Genomic DNA, 20637 nt, shown 5'->3' with positions numbered 1-20637 from the left:
CACTGGCCCACACGGAAGCCTAGATGCATTGTTCACAAGTCTACAGCCTGTCTGCTGCAGAGGGACAAGAGAGCCACGAGAAAGCGAGTGTTGATCAGTTATTGACATAAGTGCTGAAAACATGTTTGCTCACCATTTACTAAGTTATCAGGACCTATTAGGATGAGAAATACCAGAGTTTTGGCGCAGGTACAGCAGACTATACGAATATTCCTTAGAAATGACAATATCAAAACAGGGACAGCCACATGCATGTCACCAATATCAACAAACTTGTCACTATTAAAAACCTTTACTACTTAGAGCACAAAAGGCTGGGTTACGAGTCATCTTCACTGTTTGAGTGAGTTGGCGTGAATGGCTGTTCTCATTGGCCGTGTCAGATTCTTGGCTGTGAATGATGCATGAGGCACTTACCATAGACGATGGGTTGTGTCTCTGTCGCCTGCTCCTCTTCTTTCCTTAGGGACTCCGAGGTCTCCAGCTTGTCCACCTGGAAGAGGTCAGAAAGAACACGATGATAAACAGCTACAAGCAGGTAGGCCGGAAGAAGACATGCTGGAAAAGCATTCATTAACTGTTCTTTCCTTTAGTCATTTAATATATGTTGATGGATAGGACTGTTCTAGGTGATTATTCTTTGCAACACATACAAGGCTGCTGTGAGCTGCCCCTTCGTCACACATTTAAAACTAGTGAAGAAATATGAGATGACCATTAAGATGTGAGGAAAAATACTTTCAATGAAATTTGGTCCCTCCATTCAGCCAGTCTTGAAGTGATGTTTTCAGTATAGATTAACATTGCTATGTGTGCAGAGAACCAAACCCATATCAAGTATGCAACAGGAGTACAACATTTCATGATCAACACTTGACCTTTCATCTCTGAGCTATTTTAATGTAGCGATGTTAACTGTCAGGCGGTATTTTTTCTAGGATTTATCTAGGACTTTTTCACCCTTTCCCTTAAATCAAACATGTTTAGTTTTAGCTCAGCAATATCAGTCTACTGTAACTCCAATGAGTGACCTTAAGCATAGCAGAAGCAGATTTCCAAAAGTTGTTAGGAAGAAAACGTAATTGCGTTTAAAAGTTGCAGTAAGAGGCAAGATGCATTTTGCGCTATTAAAAAACTTCTCACTATCTTTCTGTGCTGAAAGTGGGTCCAGTTCCCTCCATACTTCTTGTAAAGAACATTAAAAATAATGAGTAAATCTCTTCCAACAGAGGCGTCATTAAAAGGAGAACATGCTACAGTAGTGGTGTTACAATTGGTTAAATTAATGTGCATGAAAAAGAGGCAAAAGTACTGAAGCGCAGAGGGAGTCAAAGCCCGGGATGATTCGTAGTCCAGCCACTCAAGGCCCATCAACCAACAGCAAGGCACAGCCGACAACATCAATGTCTCCTAGAGACTCTGACGCTAGATTCTCATTGGCAGGTGCTCAATCACATGCATATATTAAAACCAGAGAATATTTCCCAAAGTGCAGGTACCATTACCCGTTTTTCATACAAAACATACATACTCTCTCGGATACAGTGGTAAGGTCTGTGAAGGAATGCACTTTTCAGCTACTGCCCGTGCAACATGAATTAACAAGGACAGATTTTATTTTCTCTGCCTCTAGTGCTGCAGCACAAGTTGTATTTCACTGTCAAGACTTCAATATGAGAATGAACTCAGTCATGAGAAATATATAATTTCATCACTACTTAATTTCTGGAGAAGAAAAACCCCCCACCAGATAGGTGCAGCCATAGTAGTACGGTGCCCCTGAAAATAATTACGTTAAGTGCATTGTTCAAGGGCAGACATTTCATTTCTCACCTTGTCGGCTTGGCCAAACGCTCTAAGCACTATGCTACTTTCCACCTTAAAGTGCATTCGCTTCACAAATTTTGATCATACAATGCATTTCTTGGCTTACAGTTTTAGTACTATGGTTAAATGCAGTCTTTCAACTGGTTTGCAGTCTATTTTGAGAGGGGGTCTTAGCTATATGCCAGCAATCAGAAGCTTCAAGATTGAGTTCATTAATGGGTGTTATTTATTCTACAAAATTAACACTCTTGGGGCATCAAAAGCACTTTAAGGTCATTGTGGGTTCAAGGGTCAGGACTGGGAACCAATGGCAGACTGGCATCATTGACAGACTTCCTCAGACTAAGGGTTGTCATTGGTGAGTAACTACAGATCTACTAGAGTGCTCTGCTGCCCAGTCGGAGAGAGTTCAGTTGAGAAGGCACTACTGTGTGTGTGTGTGTGTGTGTGTGTGGAAAAGCAGTGTAACTGACATATGGGAGAATTAAAATAAAATGCATGCAGATTCCTGAGGTAGCAGTGCTCCAGGCTAAATTAATGAACGAAACAGCAAGAGAGAGATGGAATATAGGAATAGACTTTCACCTTTTCCTTAATTGCATCAACCTGGAAGGGAATTCAAGAAGCGCAGCTTAGAAAATAAGAAATCAGTTTACCATAGTGCAGAGACCGGGAGAGAGCAGGCTGAGACAGAATACAAATATCCACACAGTAGAAGAAAATAAAAAACTAACACTCCTGTCAAAAAGGTAGTCTGGCATTCCTCTGAAATGCCTTGAATTTCTCTAGTTTAATTGTTAAACTATTGTTTCTATCCTAAGAACTATTGTTTTGAAGATAGCGAGACCTCGCTACAATGATTAACCTACCACATTTGCATGCATAAAAATACAGCTGCTAGTAAAATATTTAACTGTTTTCCATTTAGTAGGCTATAGGTTCCGGTCAACTCAACTCTGAGTCACTAAACTACTATTGAGAGCAGAGCAGTATAGACTGCATTAGTCCTGATCTATTGATAGACATATGGTAGAACTTGTGTTCTCTATGTCATTGGCTAGACTAGAGAACTGCTGGACTACTATTCCGTTCAAAGCCATATAATATGTGTGTGTGTATGTATAGTTGAAGTCGGAAGTTTACATACACTTAGGTTGGAGTCATTTAACCTAATTTTTCAACCCCTCCACAAATTTCTTGTTAACAAACTACAGTTTTGGCAAGCTGGTTAGGACATCTACATTGTGCATGACAAGTAATTGTTCAGACAGATTATTTCACTTAAATCACAATTCCAGTGGGTCAGAAGTTTACATACACTAAATTGACTGTGCCTTTAAACAGCTTGGAAAATTCCAGAAAATGATGTCATAGCTTCTGATAGGCTAATTGACATCATTTGAATAAATTGGAGGTGTACCTGTGGATGTATTTCAAGGCCTACCTTCAAACTCAGTGCCTCTCTGCTTGACATCATGGGAAAATCAAAAGAAATCAGCCAAGACCTCAGAAAAAAATTGTAGACCTCCACAAGTCTGGAAATTGCTTCCAAGGATAAACTAAAAGCCTGAAGGTACCACGTTCATCTGTACAAACAATAGTACGCAAGTATAAACACCATGGGACCACGCAGCCGTCATACCACTCAGGAAGGAGACGCGTTCGGTCTCCTAGAGATGAATGTACTTTGGTTTGAAAAGTGTAAATCAATCACAGAACAACAGCAAAGGACCTTGTGAAGATGCTGGAGGAAACGGGTACAAAATATCTATATCCACAGTAAAATGAGTCCTATATCGACATAACCTGAAAGGCCGCTCAGCACGGTAGACACTGCTCCAAAACCGCCATAAAAAAGCCAGACTACGGTTTGCAACTGCACATGGGGACAAAGATCGTAAATTTTGGAGAAATGTTATCTGGTCTGATGAAATAAAAATTGAACTGTTTGGCCATAATGGCCATCGTTATGTTTGGAGGAAAAAGGGGGATGCTTGCAAGCCAAAGAACACCATCCCAACCGTGAAGCATGGGGGTGGCAGCATCATGTTGTGGGGGTGCTTAGCTGCATGAGGGATTGGTGCACTTCACAAAATAGATGGCATCATTAGGAAAGGAAAATTATGTGGATCTATTGAGGCAACATATCAAGACATCAGTCAGGAAGTTAAAGCTTGTTCACAAATGGGTCTTCCAAATGGACAATGACCCCAAGCATACTACCAAAGTTGTGGCAAAATGGCTTAAGGACAAGTCAGTCAAGGTATTGGAGTGGCCATCACAAAGCCCTGACCTCAATCCCGTAAAATTTGTGGGCAGAACTGAGAAAGCGTGTACAAGCAAGGAGGCCTACAAACCTGACTCAGTTACACCAGCTCTGTCAGGAGGAATGGGACAAAATTCACCCAACTTATTGTGGGAAGCTTGTGGAAGGCTACCTGAAACGTTTGACCCAAGTTAAACAATTTTAAAAGCAATGCTACCAAAATAATAAGTGAGCGTATGTAAACTTCTGACCCACTGGGAATGTGATGAAAGAAATAAAAGCTCAAAGAAATCATTCACATTCTTAAAATGAAGGTGATCCTAACTGATCTAAGACAGGGAATTTTTACTAGGATTAAAATGTCAGGAATGGTGAAAAACTGAGTTTAAATGTATTTGGCTAAGGTGTATGTAAACCTCCGACTTCAACTGTATGTATGTATGTATGTATGTATGTATGTATGTATGTAAGAATAACAGTTACATGTAGTGGAGTTACTTTTAGTCATTTCCATTTTAATTCAACATTTACCAATCTTTTTTGTTAACATATGTAATTTTCATTCATGTTATAATATGTTAACATTCATATGTAAACAGAGCTTTATATTTTTTGTATGTATGTATGTATGTATGTATGTATGTATGTATGTATGTATGTATGTATGTATGTGAGGTGTGCAGAGTAGACAGGCACATGCTGACTCTTGTTCAGTCACAGCAGTCCCACATGCAGTCACGCAGCATCCAATGACGAGCTCCACTTACTTGGCACTGAATATCAATGACAAGAAAACAAACTACTGGACACTAGAGAGAGGAACTAAACATCTTGAGTTCCTCTCTATAGACTCCAATAGTTTGTTTTCTTGTCATTCATATTCAGAGGGTCCACCACCTTGAAACAATGCATTAACACAACACTTGTACTGTACCCATTGTCTGTAATCTGTTGAGTACAGTAACATTTAGTCAGCATTAAACAAAAGAGCAATTACTGTCTTTTATATGGAAAAAGGTTAACAAAAAGCTGTAAAATGGTGAACAAAAGAGGGGAAACAAACAAATGACATGAGTATAAGGAAAAGCAGCTGAGAGGTTTGTTTAGCTTCTATCAAACTCAGACAGAAGAAACAAGGCACTAAAAAGAAAAGGCAAGTTGATAGAAACAAAATAAATAACTGTCTTTCTGTATAGAGTATGAGGACTATTGGCACTCCACATAAATACAATTATTCTATTATACTGATTCTAGTAAATCTATTTATATGATGCCACACACTCTGCTGCAAAGTCAAGACTGCTGGACTGAGTTCTAATATGATCATTGATGAATCTCTGGTAGCAACTTGCCATATAAAAATAAGGCATTGTGCTACTGAATAGTTAAATGCCTTTTCAAAAGTGGGTAACTGCTAAAAGCATTTGACTGAGCAACAGAAGATCACTGCACAACGTGTTTGGAAAGGGCTTTGTGTAAAAGTGGCATTTAGGATGAGCTTACTTTCACCCAATCCTAACCATTTGGGGCTAGAAATGTCAAACTGACCCTAGATCAATGTCTAGGGGATAGTTCACTCTACTCCCACTGAAAGCAGACCTGGGTTGTGTTCATTAGCCACAACTGAAATTCTGTTGGATGCCCTAATGAACAACATCCTTGGACGTGTAGAATAGAACCACCATGCTTGGTTTGGTTTAGCCCACTCAACATGACATAGCCATGTCCAGACAGCCAACCCACCTTGAAGAGATACTCTCTCATGACCTGGATGAAGTAGGGCATGGAGAAGTCCATGATGTTGTGCTTCCAGGCCGTCTCCAGCACCACGTCTGGCCTCAGCAGGTCATAACAGGTGAAGAGGCAGGCGGCAAAGCACTCCTTTTTGTCCTCGGTCAGGAACCAGCCCAGTAGCTCCTCAGCCAACTCTGTATCCTTGGACTCTGACGCGTACTGCATGGCATCCTGGAGGAAGATGGAAACAAGATGGAGGTTCAAGATCAGGAGCGGTGACTTGATGCTGTGTGTTTGTTAGGAACTTGGCACCAAGCCACTGTCTGGTATGTATCCTGGTCATGCGAGAAAGCCTTCACTCCACAATGGGATTTTGACCACTAACCCTACCCATAAACACTAGTCTTACCAGACAAAATGGCAATCTACTACATTTCCCATTATCCTCCTCTCTCTACTAACCAAATAGGTTCAATGACAATATAATGAAAGTCAGAGGAGAAACAGGCCTGGGTAAGGAGAAGAGAATGAATGAGTACCTTGTAGAGTTTGTCCTTCTTGCAGAGCTCCACACTCTGTTTCCAGCGGTTGTTTCCCTTGAAGAGGTAGGCAGCGATCCTCCTGAACTCAATCAGCTCGTGTTTCTCCAAGCGCTGGGCAAGCGAGATGTTGTCAAAGTTGTCATAGGCATCTATAGAGGTCCTCAGAGCCTGAGTCCACAGAAAGAGGGAAGGAAGAAAGGATGGGTGGATGAGTAACTGTTGTTCAATGAGGTGTAAAAAAAACAACTTTGTTTTCACGTAAACAAGGTACTCGAACGGTCATAGGGCCAGCTTCCCAAACCCATATTAAACCTAGTCAGGGTAAAACAAATGTGTCTGTCTTCATTGTTTGACAATGTGACCACAAACCTGATAGTCCTCCTCTGTGATGAAGAGGTTGGTAAGTGCTTCATTGACAGACTTGTTGTTGTGGTTCTGTACAGAGCGCAGGTAGGGCTTGACCAGGGGCAGCTGTTTCACCTGGACCACACACACACACACCGTTGATTACTAGAACTGCATTCACTATAAGCAGAGTGCACTGTACATAGAAATGCACGTCACAGTCTTTGATTAACAACTACAACAGGTGTCACACCTGTGTTGGCAGATCGGAGGGGACAGAGCTCGTCTTACCTTGCTGAAGAAGTTGACAGCACGGGAGTGGTCCAGTCTGGGGGACAGCACTATGAGCAAGTCATTCAGTAACAACGGCTTGAACTCCAAATAGAACTGAGTTGCTTTGTAATACAGCTCCACGTTGGCCACCTACACAGTCACAGGAAAGGGATAAAAGGAGAGATATTGTCATGTATTACAAGTGTATTGAGATGTTTCAATGTACTTTAAAATATACACTTACCAATATCACATCAAATCGAGCTTTGTCATAATAGATCATATACAGCAATGACTGCTACCTTGATGATGTCATTATAGACAAACATTACTGATTGGGTTACCTTGGTGATGATGTCTTTGAACTGGCCCTCCTTCCAGGCGTCGGTGGGGTGGTTCATCATGGTGATGATGGCATTGTCAAACTCCTCGTACTTATCGTACAGGAACACCAGCTCCGCCCACAGGTGGGCCTCCTCCGCCGCCCGCAGAACCTTTGGAATGTTGACTCTGGACCAGAAGAGCTCCAGGTGCTCCCTCATCTTCTGGGGTTTGAATTTGGAGTAGAGGATGGCCAGCTCGGTGAACATACCCATGTGCGCCCGTTCCAGCCCCAGGGCTGCCTCCAGCATGGTGATCAGCTCCTCAAAGTAAGCACGGTCCTGAACACACACACAGAGAGAGAGACAGAGAGAGACAGAGAGAGACAGAGAGAGACAGAGAGAGACAGAGAGAGACAGAGAGAGACAGAGAGACAGAGAGACAGAGAGACAGAGAGACAGAGAGACAGAGAGACAGAGAGACAGAGAGGAAGGGAGGGGGGAGAGAGGAAGGGAGGGGGGAGAGAGGAAGGGAGGGGGGAGAGAGAGGAAGGGAGGGGGGAGGGTAAAGCATTGAGAGGTTCGAAAGGTGGACTAAATACAAACTTTTCATGTTGACTAGAGAAAATACAAATTTCATACAAACTGTGCCAGCATCTAGCAGCAAGGAGGATAAGGTACATTGAGACAAAGTGGGCTGTGTGTGTGTGTCTTACCTGGTAGTAGTTGATAAGCTCCTCCAGTTCGTCAGCATGCACCACGATGTGGAGGCCACACATCTGTGCCAGCCGGAACTCCTTTCCATCCACGCAGGCAAAGCACACCTCCTTCCAGGTCCTAGTGCTGTTGGCCTTGCGGGCCCCGTCCACAGCCGCCTGGTACTCCCCGAGGTGCACCAGGGTGGACGCCAGACGGCCAAAGTTGGACACGTTGTTGTACAGTAACTTGGCCGCATCGTACATTTTCTCGTCGTAACAGCGGTCGCCGACCTTCGTGAGCAGGAAAGAGTATGAATGTCAATCAATGTCTTACATAGGGAGTTGTCTGCGACAACATAGAAAATCAGTTCCTGGTGAACTAGGACGGAACATCACTGTTTGTTTCTCATTGACTTGGAATACAATAACCTGTACTGTTAAATACATCAGTCTGGATTACAGTAACAGTACCTGTTGGATGTGGGCGTTGTTGGGTCCATTGATGAACTCCTCCAGCTCAGCCAGGCGGTTGGTCTTGGCCAGGGCGAAGATGAGCTCTGTCTCCACGTAGGACTCCCGGGCCTTCTTACGGGCCATCTGAAGGAACTTCACCAGGTCCTCCCAGTTACCTGACACACACACACCAGAACAACCATTACAGTCAGCTGGGAGGTTACACTACTTCAAATCCTCAGGTCAGTCAGTGAGCCGCTGATGATTACATAAAGTCACCAAAAACAGCTGGACAAATCCCACACTGAGGACATGTATTCGCTGACATTGGGAGATTTTACACATTATAATGCCCATCAGCCCATCCTGCCACCCCCTATCCCAGCTAAAGCCGGCCCCACCATCTTTACCACTCTGGTCGGCGGCCTGTACCACCTCCATGTAGGCAGAGGGGTCGTCAGCCTTGATGTAGGAGTCGATAGCCTCCTTGACCAGGCCCTTCTGCAGCTGAGCCTTGGCCAGCTGGCTCCACACAGCTGGCTCGTTGCAGCGCTCGGCAAACTCATAGGCTCGATCCAGATTCCCAATGTGCTCAATGAGAACCTGGCGAGAAGAGACAACATTATACCATGACAGGAAGTCAGACACTATCAATCATGTTGAAGGTAAGGAGAAGGGGAATGGAAGCTCTACAAGTCTGCTGGCATTGAGACCTCCATATTCAAGAGATTGAAATGGTGTTAGGGTGATATGAATACCACATGGTGTTGGAGGGAGGGTCAGGGTTCATCTCACCTGCACGGCAGAGGTGTTGACGTCAAACTTCCTGAAGATAGCAAAGGCCTCCTCGAAGAGCTCGTTGCTGATGGCAATGTTGGCAATGTCTGGGGCGTCATAGTTGTCCAGGCGGTTGATGTACTCCATCACACGGGTCCGGTCTGCCTTGATGGCCGTCAAGATCAGCAGGTTCTGCAGGTTTCTGAATAAATAAACAACCCCCAGAATCAACACTTAAAACACCAAATAATCACAAATCATCCCGGAAATCAAGCTGTAAAGATGAGCAATTGTATATGTAAAGCTTTGTTAAGTTTACAATTGTATGTGTCAAGTTACATTTACTGTAGAGTGTGTTGCGATTTTAAATGCATTTTCAATGAAGTTTGATTTGATTGATTTGGAAAAGTATAAAAAAGATGGCGGAAGTGAACTAGAGAGAAAACACACAATGGACAGCCCAGCCTACAGTGAGCACAGGTATCAGAGCTCTAGTAGCTCTGTTACCTGTGTTCACTGAAGACAGAGTTATCCAGTACGATCTTCTCCAACAGCTCAATGAGTTCGTTGGGCAAGTCTGCAGTCATGAAGGCCTTTACTGTGACTGACACCTCCTCTGGGTCCTGGGTCTCAGACAGGGCTGTCTGCACCACCTGACAGGGAGGGGAAAATAGATTTCGATATGGTCATGAGTAGATGTTTGGGTCAATTCAGAAGGCTCACTGAATGCTGAGTTATACAGTACGATCTTCTCCAGTAGCTCAATGAGTTTGTTCTTAAATTGAAAAACCTTTATTGAAGATTGACTGAATTGAGAATGGAATTGATCCCAATACTGGTTCAGAGCTGGTCCAGACTGGTGTGTATGGGAACTACCTACCTGGTCAATGAGTGGTCTTCTGAAGGGGTTGCTCTCCAGCAGCACGCTGGCCCACAGGTCCGGGTCTCTGCGACGGACCAGGTAGCGAGACAGACTCTTGAACAGGGAGTTCTCATTGCACACCTGACAGGAAACAAAGCGTGCACACTGTTCGTCCACTAGGCTCTCACCTCACATTCTGAAACAGTACTTGCATATGTAGGCTATTCCCAGTATTGCTGTTGTAAACAAAGAATGTCAGTTAATATTAATGCATAGCAATGCAGAGAATTAAAATGTACACTCATATGTTTTTAGTTAGACCTACATTCTAACCTATATGAAACTACTTCCTATAAGAAGAGGAAGGGAGAAGCTACTGACGTTGATGAGTTCCTGGTCACACTGTCCTCTCTCGTAGGCAACGCAGGCCAGGTGGGGGTCCCTCTTCTCGCAGTACTTGCCCACCACGCGGCTGTCGTAGTAGGGGTTCTCACGCAGGAAGCGCTCGGGGTTGTTGTTGCTGTCGATGTAGATCTTGGCCAGGGCATTGTGGGTAGCGGGCTCCTCACAGCCCTCATGGATACGGGCCTCCAGCCAGGGGAGGAGAAGCTTCAGTCTGAGGAGAGGGAGATGAGCCTGCTGACAACTACGGATGCTGATATCACAGCTAGTATAAAAAAATACTAAGTAAGTAATACTTTATTTCATGATACCACAGTGTTTAAAAAGGTTGGGGTGCTATAACAGCTACAATTAACCCTTCTAACTAGTAGTTTCTTTCTGCCATCTGATGAAAAAGGGTTGCGTTGTACCGGTTCCTCTTCTCCACCTCAGCCACCAGTTCATCAGTGGAGAACTGTCCTCTGACCACCAGGATCAGACTCTTAATGACGTCCTCAGAACAGTCCACGTCCAGAAGCCCTCCAATCACCACTGGTAGACGGCTGGGGTTCACCTAACACACACGTCAATATTCTTGGCATTTTCACTGTGGGCAATTATCTAGAGTCTGCACTAGTTTAGGTGAACATGAAACTTAGTGATATCTTGCTTAAAAGTTTCTACATTTTGACAACTAGAATGCTTGACAGTGTGTGTGTTTGAGCAAAAGTGTGTGACCACGTTCACTTACTTTCTGCACATAGATCTCAATGTATTTCTGCAGGTTGTTACGGTACAGGTAGAGGACCAGGTCATGGACAAAGTCGAAGCGGTCACACACAATGATGAGTGGGAGCTGGTCGGTCAGCTTGGCCTCCTGTCCAATCACAGAGCAGGGGCCAAGGTTAGCACGACATCGTTATGAGACGGAACATCTGATCAGAGCCCACCAATGACCACAGCCAAACCTGACATGTAAGGGTTGGGTTTAACCACGGATCGTAATGGCAAGTGTTAAAGTTGAGTGTTTTTTGTTGTTACTACCTGAATGTGTAGATGTTTAAGAAAGTAGCTCAAAATTAAGCAAATAGTTTAAAAAAAAGCTAGAGGTTTGACTGTAATCTTGTTGGGCTCATACAACCACTAATGTACAATGACAAAATAAATATTAGAATCACTGAATATGAAATTGGGATTTCATTTTCCAGTTTAAAATGATCCTGCTCATGTGATTTGAAAAATTTCACAATCGAGGAAAACAAAAATGTTTCAACTACGACGACAAATGGAAAGAGTCACGTTTTGAGATATTACAAGATGGTTAGGTATTGAAAACATTGTTTACTAGTATGGACAGAGAGGCAAAAAAGGAAAGAAACAAGAAAATGATCTAAGCCAAGTACAGCTCACTCACACATGTACACCGACGTAAGTCTCCCTCTGCAGGTACTATTGAGGTACTGCCACACACTCCCACTACTGGAGCCCACAACAGTAGACCCTCAACACAGTGCGTATTTTGCGGTTGCGTTTCCTGTGCGTGTTGTGTGTGTGTGATCACTGGCTGACTGCCATCAACACTCCTACAGGATTAATACACTGGGATTGAGTACCTCACAGCCCTGTAGAGCACTCCAAGGGTCTGCCACCAAAAATACATCTAGCTTTAGCATGTTGTTGAAACTATATGGTTCCATCCCAAATGTCACGCTATTCCCCACAGAGTGCACTACTGTTGACCAGGGCCCATGCACTATATAGGGCATGAGGTGCTATTTGGGACTCAGGCCCATTGACTCCTCTTGCACAGCCAGGAAGACTGTTACAGTATGTGGGCATACCAGGTTGTCTGGAAGACTTTAATTTAGTTTCTGAATCCATTCACATAGGAAAACAAATGTAAATGCACCACAATAGCCATGCTTACTTGAATTCATTTGTGCTGGCTAGACCTTACATACGGATAACAGAACTGCAACACCAAAACCTAACTTGACTACAGCTCAGATAACAGCTAGGTATATATATATTTGTATTTTACCTTTATTTAACTATGCAAGAACAAATTCTTATTTTCAATGACGGCCTAGGAACAGTGGGTTAACCGCCTTCTTCAGGGGCAGAACGACAGATTTTTACCTTGTCAGCTCAGGGATTCGATCTTGCAACCTTCGGTTACAAGTCCAAAGCTCTAACCACCAGGCTACCTGCCGCCCCACTGTATATGCACAGTTACGAATCCAAAAATAAGTACACTCACAACACCCTGTTGCTAGTAGCTCAGCTAACTGTAAAACTGCAGGTTTTGGACTTGTTTGGACAGACAGAGTTTGGTGCACCCCATCATGGATGAATGGTTTTTGGGTACATTAACGGGTTGTGTCATTGTACTCGTCATACAAATCCCAGGTTTAATCCTGTATCTCTAGAAGTAAGTCAGGGGTGGCGGTGAAACTAAAATAGGGAGGGAGTCCTGTACTCGGGGATAGATTTACCTGGTACATGTCCTGCCATTCCACAGACAACAGGGAAAAGCACAAGAGAACTGCCATCAGGAACTTCTTACCAATGAAGGCTAAATAAAAGCTTTTCACGAATGCTAGTGTTAGCAGGCACATCTACGTATTCATAAGATGGACAGAAGGTCAGATTGTCATTTAAATTCAATACAATTTCAAAATAAATGATAAGGACAGACGAGAGTGTGAGAATGAAAGAATAGAATAAAGTTAAACTAAAGAAAGATAGGAGGGGGAAAAAAACAAGAGTATGTTTAGTCCATTGCATTTCATCTCCCTCTAGATACCTTCTCCCTCCATCTTTTACCTTGAGGAAGTTCTTGACTCGTTCGGGGTCGTAGCAGTTGCTCTCTCTGCAGATCCTCTCCACCTCTTTGATCTGTCCCGTCTTGCAGGCTGCCTGGATGTACTTGAAGTGGACCTCTAGGTCCTGGCTGAAGTTAACAATGGAACCCAGGAAGTAGAACAGACCTGTGACAAAGCATCACCATGGAGACAATGTCAGTCAAGAGGAAATACAGTACCAGACACCATGCCAGTCTGACATGTCAGGACATCCAGTCAAGTTCAATTGTGAGCCATTGGCTGGAATATAGAACAGTGATTACAATAAGGTGGCTGGCAACTGTACCCCAAGAGACCGGAGCGGATGGCTACTGTTGCCATCTCATCACCCCTGGTTTAATTAAATGTACATCACACTTCAGGCTCCATGTTTGTAAAGTTATTTGGACAATTGAAAACAGGGTCTCATCTAGTTTATTGAGCTGTACCTCCATTATGATTGGCTATCTCCTATCTAGTCTACCCTGGGCTTAAAGAGGTCCAGCAGCCTGTCCTAGTGGCCACCCCTCCACTCCAGGACATTCTACAGAGCCTATGGACAGACCCTGTTGCCTCAGGCCTACTTAGCTGATTGCTGGAAGAGAGTGATCTATGAAGCATAAGTGTGAAATAGTGTGGCTGTGTGTCTCACCCTCGAAACTCTTGAAGGACTCGAAGAGCTCCGTTAGAGAGTTGGTGGAGAGCTGCTCGTGGTACTTGGAAGCCACCTGGACACAGATCTGCAGGTTCTGACGGATGTTGGCAGACAACATGGCCCTCAGGCACTCCAGAGAGTCCTCCACTGAGAGGGAGCCAAAGAAGTTCACCAGCCACTAAGGAGAGAGAGAAAGAATTTATTTTCCCTTTGCCATTCACACCTTCTACTATTTGCACGTTGTCACAACCTTGTACACAGCTAATAATAAAACATTATAATCGTTACATAACATTTTATAAAAGGTTTATAATATAACATGTTATTCTTTTAAAACTTTAGTGTATTTAATATTTACTGGTAATGTCTGATTACTGGCTAATCAAAAACAAAGCCCCTTTGAATTAAGACAGGAGAAAAAGACAGGAGAAAAAGACAGGAGGCACAGAGGTAGAAGCAGCAGCAGAGCTAGATAATGTCATGAGGAAATACATACAGTCATGTTCATCTAGCCAGGGTTCAGAACGGTCTGAACGGTTTGGCCTACAAACTAATATGACCCCACTTTTAATCAGTTCTGCTCTACGACCAACACGAGCAGCACGGGACTCATCTGAAGGTAGGCCAGTACCAGTTAAGATTTTATGGAAGTACAGTATATGGAAATACTTAGGTGCCCCTCAAAAAGGGGGTTAAATATGGGTAACAAAAATAATAATTTCCAGAGCTTCTGATAGGACACTTTCAAACATGCCTCCTTTTTATACATTTTTTTAGCAGGTAAGGCCAAATTCAATCCTTCATCAAATACATTTTTACATATTTTTTTATTTATACATACAAGGGTCCTAAAAGTCTAAATCAAATTAATGATTTAGAATTTAATTGAAACTAATGTAATCTGGTTGTTTTTTCACACACAAGCTGGCACATAGAGGGGAGTGGCCTGAGTACTACTGTCATAGAGGGCTTTGAGGGGGGTGCCTGTAGAATTTGTAGGGTTACTACCTCTGGGTTGAGAAGGTGTGTGTGCACCACGGCCCGTTTGATGTCGTACAAGTCAGTGTAGTGCTCTAAAGCTCTCTGCAGCAGACCAGCCTTCTCACACAGCTGGGCTATGTGGGCACGGTCGTAGTTGGTGAACATCTGGTTGCCCAGGATGGCATCAGCAACCTACAGAGAAGGATAAGAATAGAACAGTGTTAACGTGTGAATGTCACTTAGTCACGTTTGCTTTGAGCGCAAACAAATATTAAATTGGCATATTCTCAAAATGTAAGCGCTCCCTCTGTGTGTGTGTGTGTGTGTGTGTGTGTGTGGGTGTGTGTGTGTGAGAGAGAGAGAACCTGTGGGGCGTGCATGAGGTTCATCTCCAGAAGGCGTGTCTGCAGCGGCCCCTCAGAAGGCCTGTTGTTTTTCAGGGCGTCCAATAGGAAGGAGGTACACTGCTGGATCAGGTTATACTCCATAAAGACATCCACGATCTGAACAGACAGGGGACAGAGAGAAAGGAACAACGGTCAACATAAGACAGCCACTACACAGTGTTCAGGGGTTGCATTACAGTTCAGAAATCTGCCTTTTCAAAACGTTAAATATATGCGTTTTAAACCATTTCACCTGTGTTTTCTATGCAACTCTGGAGAAAAGCTACAGAGTCAGAGCGCTGTATGCTGATAGACAATTCTCATCTGAGTGGAAAAGTGCACCTGAAGCAAAACATTTGTCTGACGCCAAACAGAAATTACATTACCTGGCAGATTAGATCTGCTTTACAAAACGCAGCAAGATCTCTTATGTGTTCCATCTTATTTTTCTGCGTGAAACTCTGTATTATCGTGACCCCGGTATTTAGAAACGTGTGGTTGAGCTCTGTGCTTGCAATATTGGGACTAATCGATTGGTTCCATTGTACCATTGGTTCCATTGTACCAGGCAAACTGAACTCTCAGAGCAATGAGAGTTCAGAGCAGACAGTCCTGTCAAGTCCAGACAGGAGGAACATAATAGTGGAGCGTAAATGACATAGATGAGATAGCATGCTCTAGTCGAGGGGCCTCATCCCCTCTATCCTAAACGTTCCTCCACCTCTCATCTCTCCCTCCCCTGTTCCTCCTCCCCCTCCATCCATCCCTCCTACCAACCTGTGTGATGTCAGCCAGAGGCTCCTCGTCCTGGACCAGCATCTGGGAGAACTGCAGGCCCTGTTCTGGACTGATCCTCATCACGTTCCTCAGCAGGAAGATCCAGTCTGGAGTGTAGCCCACCTACAGACACAGGAAGAGCAACAGTTACACCATCCCGCTCCTCAACATGCATATTTGTAATATTACATACCCCCACCAATTTTTTTTTTAAATTGTCGTATGACATACTTTTCATTCACACATCAAGCATCTAGCTAACAAAAGCAAAAACCCTCCTTGCAAACCCCATTAGGCCCCAGCCCCTTTCTAAAGCACCCCTCTGGATACTAAGACACAGCTCATCCACTTCCTCAACTGTGTCATGAGGAAACCAAACCAAGGAAAGGAAACAAGAACAGCAACGAAGCTCTGTCTCAGAGTGACAACGTACCTTCTTGGCGTACAGGACTATCTTGGGGAACTGTCCGGTCTCAGCGAAGCACTGGATGACCTTGTTGGGTACATTGGCCCTCAGGTAGACGGAGAGAGCCAGGGTGGGGTCCACTGACTTCACCAGGTCCCCCAGCTCCTCAGAACACTCCAGCTAATAAGGGACAAAGTAGGTTTCACCACAACTACCCTAGAGCAGTGGAGGCTCCTGAGGGGAGGACGGCTCATAATGGCTGGAACAGAGTCAATGAAATGGCATCAAACCATGTTTAATACCATTCCACATATTCTGCTCCAGCCATTACCACAAGCTCGTCCTCCCCAATTAAGGTGCCACCAACCTCCTGTGCCCGACAGGTAAACGACCCGAATGAGAAAACACTGCTGAAACGTTATGTTTGGAATGTGCGTAATTACCATCAGGTGTTGGGTTAACACATTTTAATATTCACAATTAGTGTGAAGCAGAAAGCTCTGGGGGGAAATATTGAGACTGACAAAGGAGATGCTAATATTGCCAAGCATGCTTTGAAGGAGGGGCAAAAAAGGATTTAAATGCTCAGCAAAACAAACTCATCTTAGAAATGATTATCTTCCCAGTCATCTGGGTTGTTATCAACATGGACAGACACACAGTTTAGGAAAGACCTCTTCCTATAGAAGGTCCCATCTCTCCCCCCTTTGTCTGACACACAGTCACACCTTGTCCTCTTTGAGCCACTTCTCCAGCAGCTGCTTGCGTCCCTGCTGTAGGACGGGCCTGCACAGCTCCAGAGACTCAAACTTGTTGAGCTGGCCCTGGTCCAGCAGGATGCCAAAGTACTGCAGCAGGGGAGAGGTCTGGCCCGGCTGGGCTGGCACACTCTGGAACTTACGGATGGTGTCTGGAGTACGCAGGATGCCCTGGAGGAGAGAGCAGAGACGGAACAAGAAGTGTGGAGGGGTCAGCTGCAGTTTATACACACACACAGACAGAGATACTGCTGATATGTTTTGGAGAGGGTTTTGCTAAAAAACATACTGCACATAGTGACATATTGTACATGCTGGGGACACGCTCATTAGAACAGTCTGATTTGCATATCTACACTATAGACTCCAGTGATCAAATTACCCATTATTCACTTTTGTAGTGTATTGACATTACAAGACAAGAACAAATGGAAGGAAATGCACTTTGGTTGTAAAGATGTAGATATCAAAACTTTAAACTGTCCAGTGAAAATCTCACTTTTAAAATACACTCATGTGGCCAAAGCATTTTTAAATTTTTATAAAACACTTCAAAAACCCACCTCAAACAGACCGTTTCAAAAAGGCTTGCCACTACCTCATGTGACGTCACGCTGACTCATTGGCTGAGCAGCTGTTTACTTGTCATTAATATTTATTGGAAGGAAAAACATTTCACTCATAATGTAATTAATTAAGGGTCATATTCATAGTAATCAGGAAAAACTAGACAGTTAAATTACATCACAGTGATGTGATCAGCTCACCCCTGGAGGGAGACCTTGTACCGTTGATGTGTTCGTTACCTTTGGTGCGTTGGCGGCCACCTTGGCAGCTTCAGAGTAGTTTCCGCCGGCAAACAGGTTGTTGAACTTGCGCGCGAACAGCTCCTCGGCCCCGGCCAGGTTGTTACGGACGGCCATGCGCAGGGCCAGGTCTGGGTTCTGCAGCACATTGGTGATGTAGGGGATGATGTTCTCCTCCTCCACACACACTGACAGAACCTGGAGACAGAGACACACAGAGAGAAGAGTCTCTGGACATTATCCTAGACACAGCACAGGGGGAACCTGAGGGGACATTTCACAGATGTCAAAGGTATTGCTTAGTATCATTTTTCAAATGGTAGGTTGGATCTGTGGGTCATAGCAAGTCTCTACTTGTGGGTTGCAGATTAAGAGTGGATTGTGGCCTTTGTTGAATTAAGGAAAAATCTGAAGTATTTATAGGGTCACAAAAAAGCTTGAGAACTACTTAAAAATGCAACTTAAGAACTACTGTCACATGACTGGAGAAATTAAATCAACAACATTGCGCTCTACCATCTCACTAGTGTTTACTGCTCTAACTTGTTGACAGGGGGCTGTATCTACTAACTAGCTACAATGGCCTCTGTTCTTACACACTGTTCCCATTGACAGACGAAAGTATATACTCCAGATCAGGTAACTGACAGACAGGACAGTGAATGGCAGGCCAGAGGCAATCCAAGCTAAAACTTCACAAGTAAACAAAGGACACAGACATGTGTGGAGGGGAACGAGGGAGGGAGAGAGAGGGTTGTCTGCTTTCTGCTGGAGAGATGGCGCTAGCTAACCGTTAATTTGTTCACTTTTTGTACTTCTCCTGCATCAACCCAGTTAGGCACCAGCTGGCCACATTGTTCAAAGAATACTCTAAATGACAAGCAACCAATCAGAGGGGAGAGGGACAGTGAGGTCAGAGGGGGGGAGGTGGGGGGCAAATATATAACAAGAGCCCTGAATGGACCACTTTGAAATGGCCTCAGTCTGTAGTAGTCTCACTAACAGGCAGACGATTCAGGGCCTGTCAAACGCCATCAGCGTCACAGCGCGAGTGCACTCAGTGACAACCATCTATGACAGACGCTGCATAGTGCACCATAGACTCCGCTGCGTCACATATATTCCGGCAAGCACATTGAAGCACACACCGTTTTACTTCTTTGAGCACGGAGATAAAACATAATTGAAATACGTTGAGGGCAATCAGGGCATATTGGGCTAAACACTAATTTGTTGCGGGGGCATTGAGGCAGGTTGTGGGTAGGGGCTGGTATGGTAATAAATACATCATTAGTGTGTCAGTGTATGGTGTGCCTCTGGTGGGAGAGGCTCTATAGGGGGGACTAGGGGAGAGGAGAGGGGCCCTGTGATAAGCCCAGCAGGCCACAGCTGTTAACAGGCATGACTGCACCCCATTCTCCCCTTCACTTAGAGAGGAGGGGTCAGAGACCACATCCCCAAATAATATGGGTGGGCCAATAAAGGGTGGGTGGGATGGAGGGAAAGAAAAAATACAATGGCGCTCTTAGTGTAGATATGCCCTCTCTACCACAGAGAGAGTGTGTGTGTAGGGGAGGAGGGAGAGGCTGCAGAGAAAGCGACCTAGGGGCAGGAGGGGATGAGCTGTGAGTCAAACCCTTATACTACAGAGAGCTCTGACATCATCCACTACCATCCACAACTGGTTCTGACAGAGTGGAAGTCACCACATCTTGGCCCTCAACCAAGAAAACCCTTTTTATATCATTAGGACAACCACATCTAAAAAAAATAGACCTCAGACACTGAGCTGCCAATGAATGAGACGAGCCGTAGTATCGGTGTTACAGTGGCCTTGAATCAAACACACACAGTTGTGACTGACGACAAAGCTGACAGAGTCCTGTGATGCGGGGTGACTCTAGGGGCTGTGATTGGCTGACAGAGAGCCTCTCCTCCCAGCCAGTCAGCAGTAAGAGGATTGGTGCCTCCCACTCAACATCATGTCCTGCTGAGAGGGGTAGTGGCTTTTTTTCTCCCTCTTTCGCTCTCACTTTACTATTTTATCTCTCCAATTTATGAAGGGCAGCTTTGTGCAGCTTTTTGCAGGGATTCCTCCATCAAGGTCAGCCAGCGCCAGGCTGCAGATGCAGCATCTTGGACACGGACGGACGGCGCACGCTACACACAGAGGAGATGTGAGCCCTACAGCTCCCTGTGTGGGACACGATGGAGAAGAAAAGGACTGTAGGGACCTGCTTAACCAGCAGGCATCCCTATTACCAAAGCATTATGCTCTTAAGACATTCCAATTCATTCCAACTAATGACCAATCAAACTACACAAGACTACTATGTTGCTCCATTACAACTCCAGTTAGCGTGGCTACATCTTCAGCAGCCAAAGGGAAGCAAATTCATTCAATTATCAAACATTCCACTGACAAGAAGAGGATTAGGCCTAAATATGTCCAATGCCATTCATTCACCTGAGCCCTAGTCAAGTGGAGGCTGTAGCCCAACCACTGTACTGTTTAGAAGCCATACCCTGCCAGTGTCTCTATGCCAT

At 44.4% G+C, this 20637-nt stretch overlaps 1 protein-coding gene across 2 annotated transcripts in view; it reads right to left on the bottom strand.

Moving 5' to 3' along the window:
* LOC139418256 (clathrin heavy chain 1-like) overlaps window positions 1-20637 on the bottom strand; it is a 46922-nt gene that overhangs the window by 1728 nt on the left and 24557 nt on the right. Inside the window, exons 7-30 of one of the 2 annotated variants that reach the window (XM_071167572.1) lie at window positions 18091-18288; window positions 17255-17455; window positions 16554-16706; window positions 16121-16243; window positions 15323-15460; window positions 14985-15149; window positions 13974-14154; window positions 13305-13468; window positions 11230-11355; window positions 10910-11052; window positions 10479-10713; window positions 10116-10238; window positions 9743-9888; window positions 9254-9437; window positions 8869-9061; window positions 8477-8634; window positions 8024-8296; window positions 7332-7649; window positions 7006-7137; window positions 6739-6849; window positions 6367-6537; window positions 5837-6058; window positions 2413-2433; window positions 418-493 (exon numbers count right to left, since the gene is read on the bottom strand). In XM_071167572.1, coding sequence (XP_071023673.1) covers window positions 418-493; window positions 2413-2433; window positions 5837-6058; window positions 6367-6537; window positions 6739-6849; window positions 7006-7137; window positions 7332-7649; window positions 8024-8296; window positions 8477-8634; window positions 8869-9061; window positions 9254-9437; window positions 9743-9888; window positions 10116-10238; window positions 10479-10713; window positions 10910-11052; window positions 11230-11355; window positions 13305-13468; window positions 13974-14154; window positions 14985-15149; window positions 15323-15460; window positions 16121-16243; window positions 16554-16706; window positions 17255-17455; window positions 18091-18288 — 3955 coding nt within the window. The remainder of the gene's footprint in view (window positions 1-417; window positions 494-2412; window positions 2434-5836; window positions 6059-6366; window positions 6538-6738; window positions 6850-7005; window positions 7138-7331; window positions 7650-8023; window positions 8297-8476; window positions 8635-8868; window positions 9062-9253; window positions 9438-9742; window positions 9889-10115; window positions 10239-10478; window positions 10714-10909; window positions 11053-11229; window positions 11356-13304; window positions 13469-13973; window positions 14155-14984; window positions 15150-15322; window positions 15461-16120; window positions 16244-16553; window positions 16707-17254; window positions 17456-18090; window positions 18289-20637) is intronic. The other variant, XM_071167573.1, reaches the window with a different exon arrangement.

The sequence above is a fragment of the Oncorhynchus clarkii genome, chromosome 10, assembly GCF_045791955.1.
Source record: "Oncorhynchus clarkii lewisi isolate Uvic-CL-2024 chromosome 10, UVic_Ocla_1.0, whole genome shotgun sequence".
Classification (NCBI taxonomy): Eukaryota; Metazoa; Chordata; class Actinopteri; order Salmoniformes; family Salmonidae; genus Oncorhynchus; species Oncorhynchus clarkii.
This window is presented reverse-complemented; position numbering and strand designations above follow the sequence as displayed.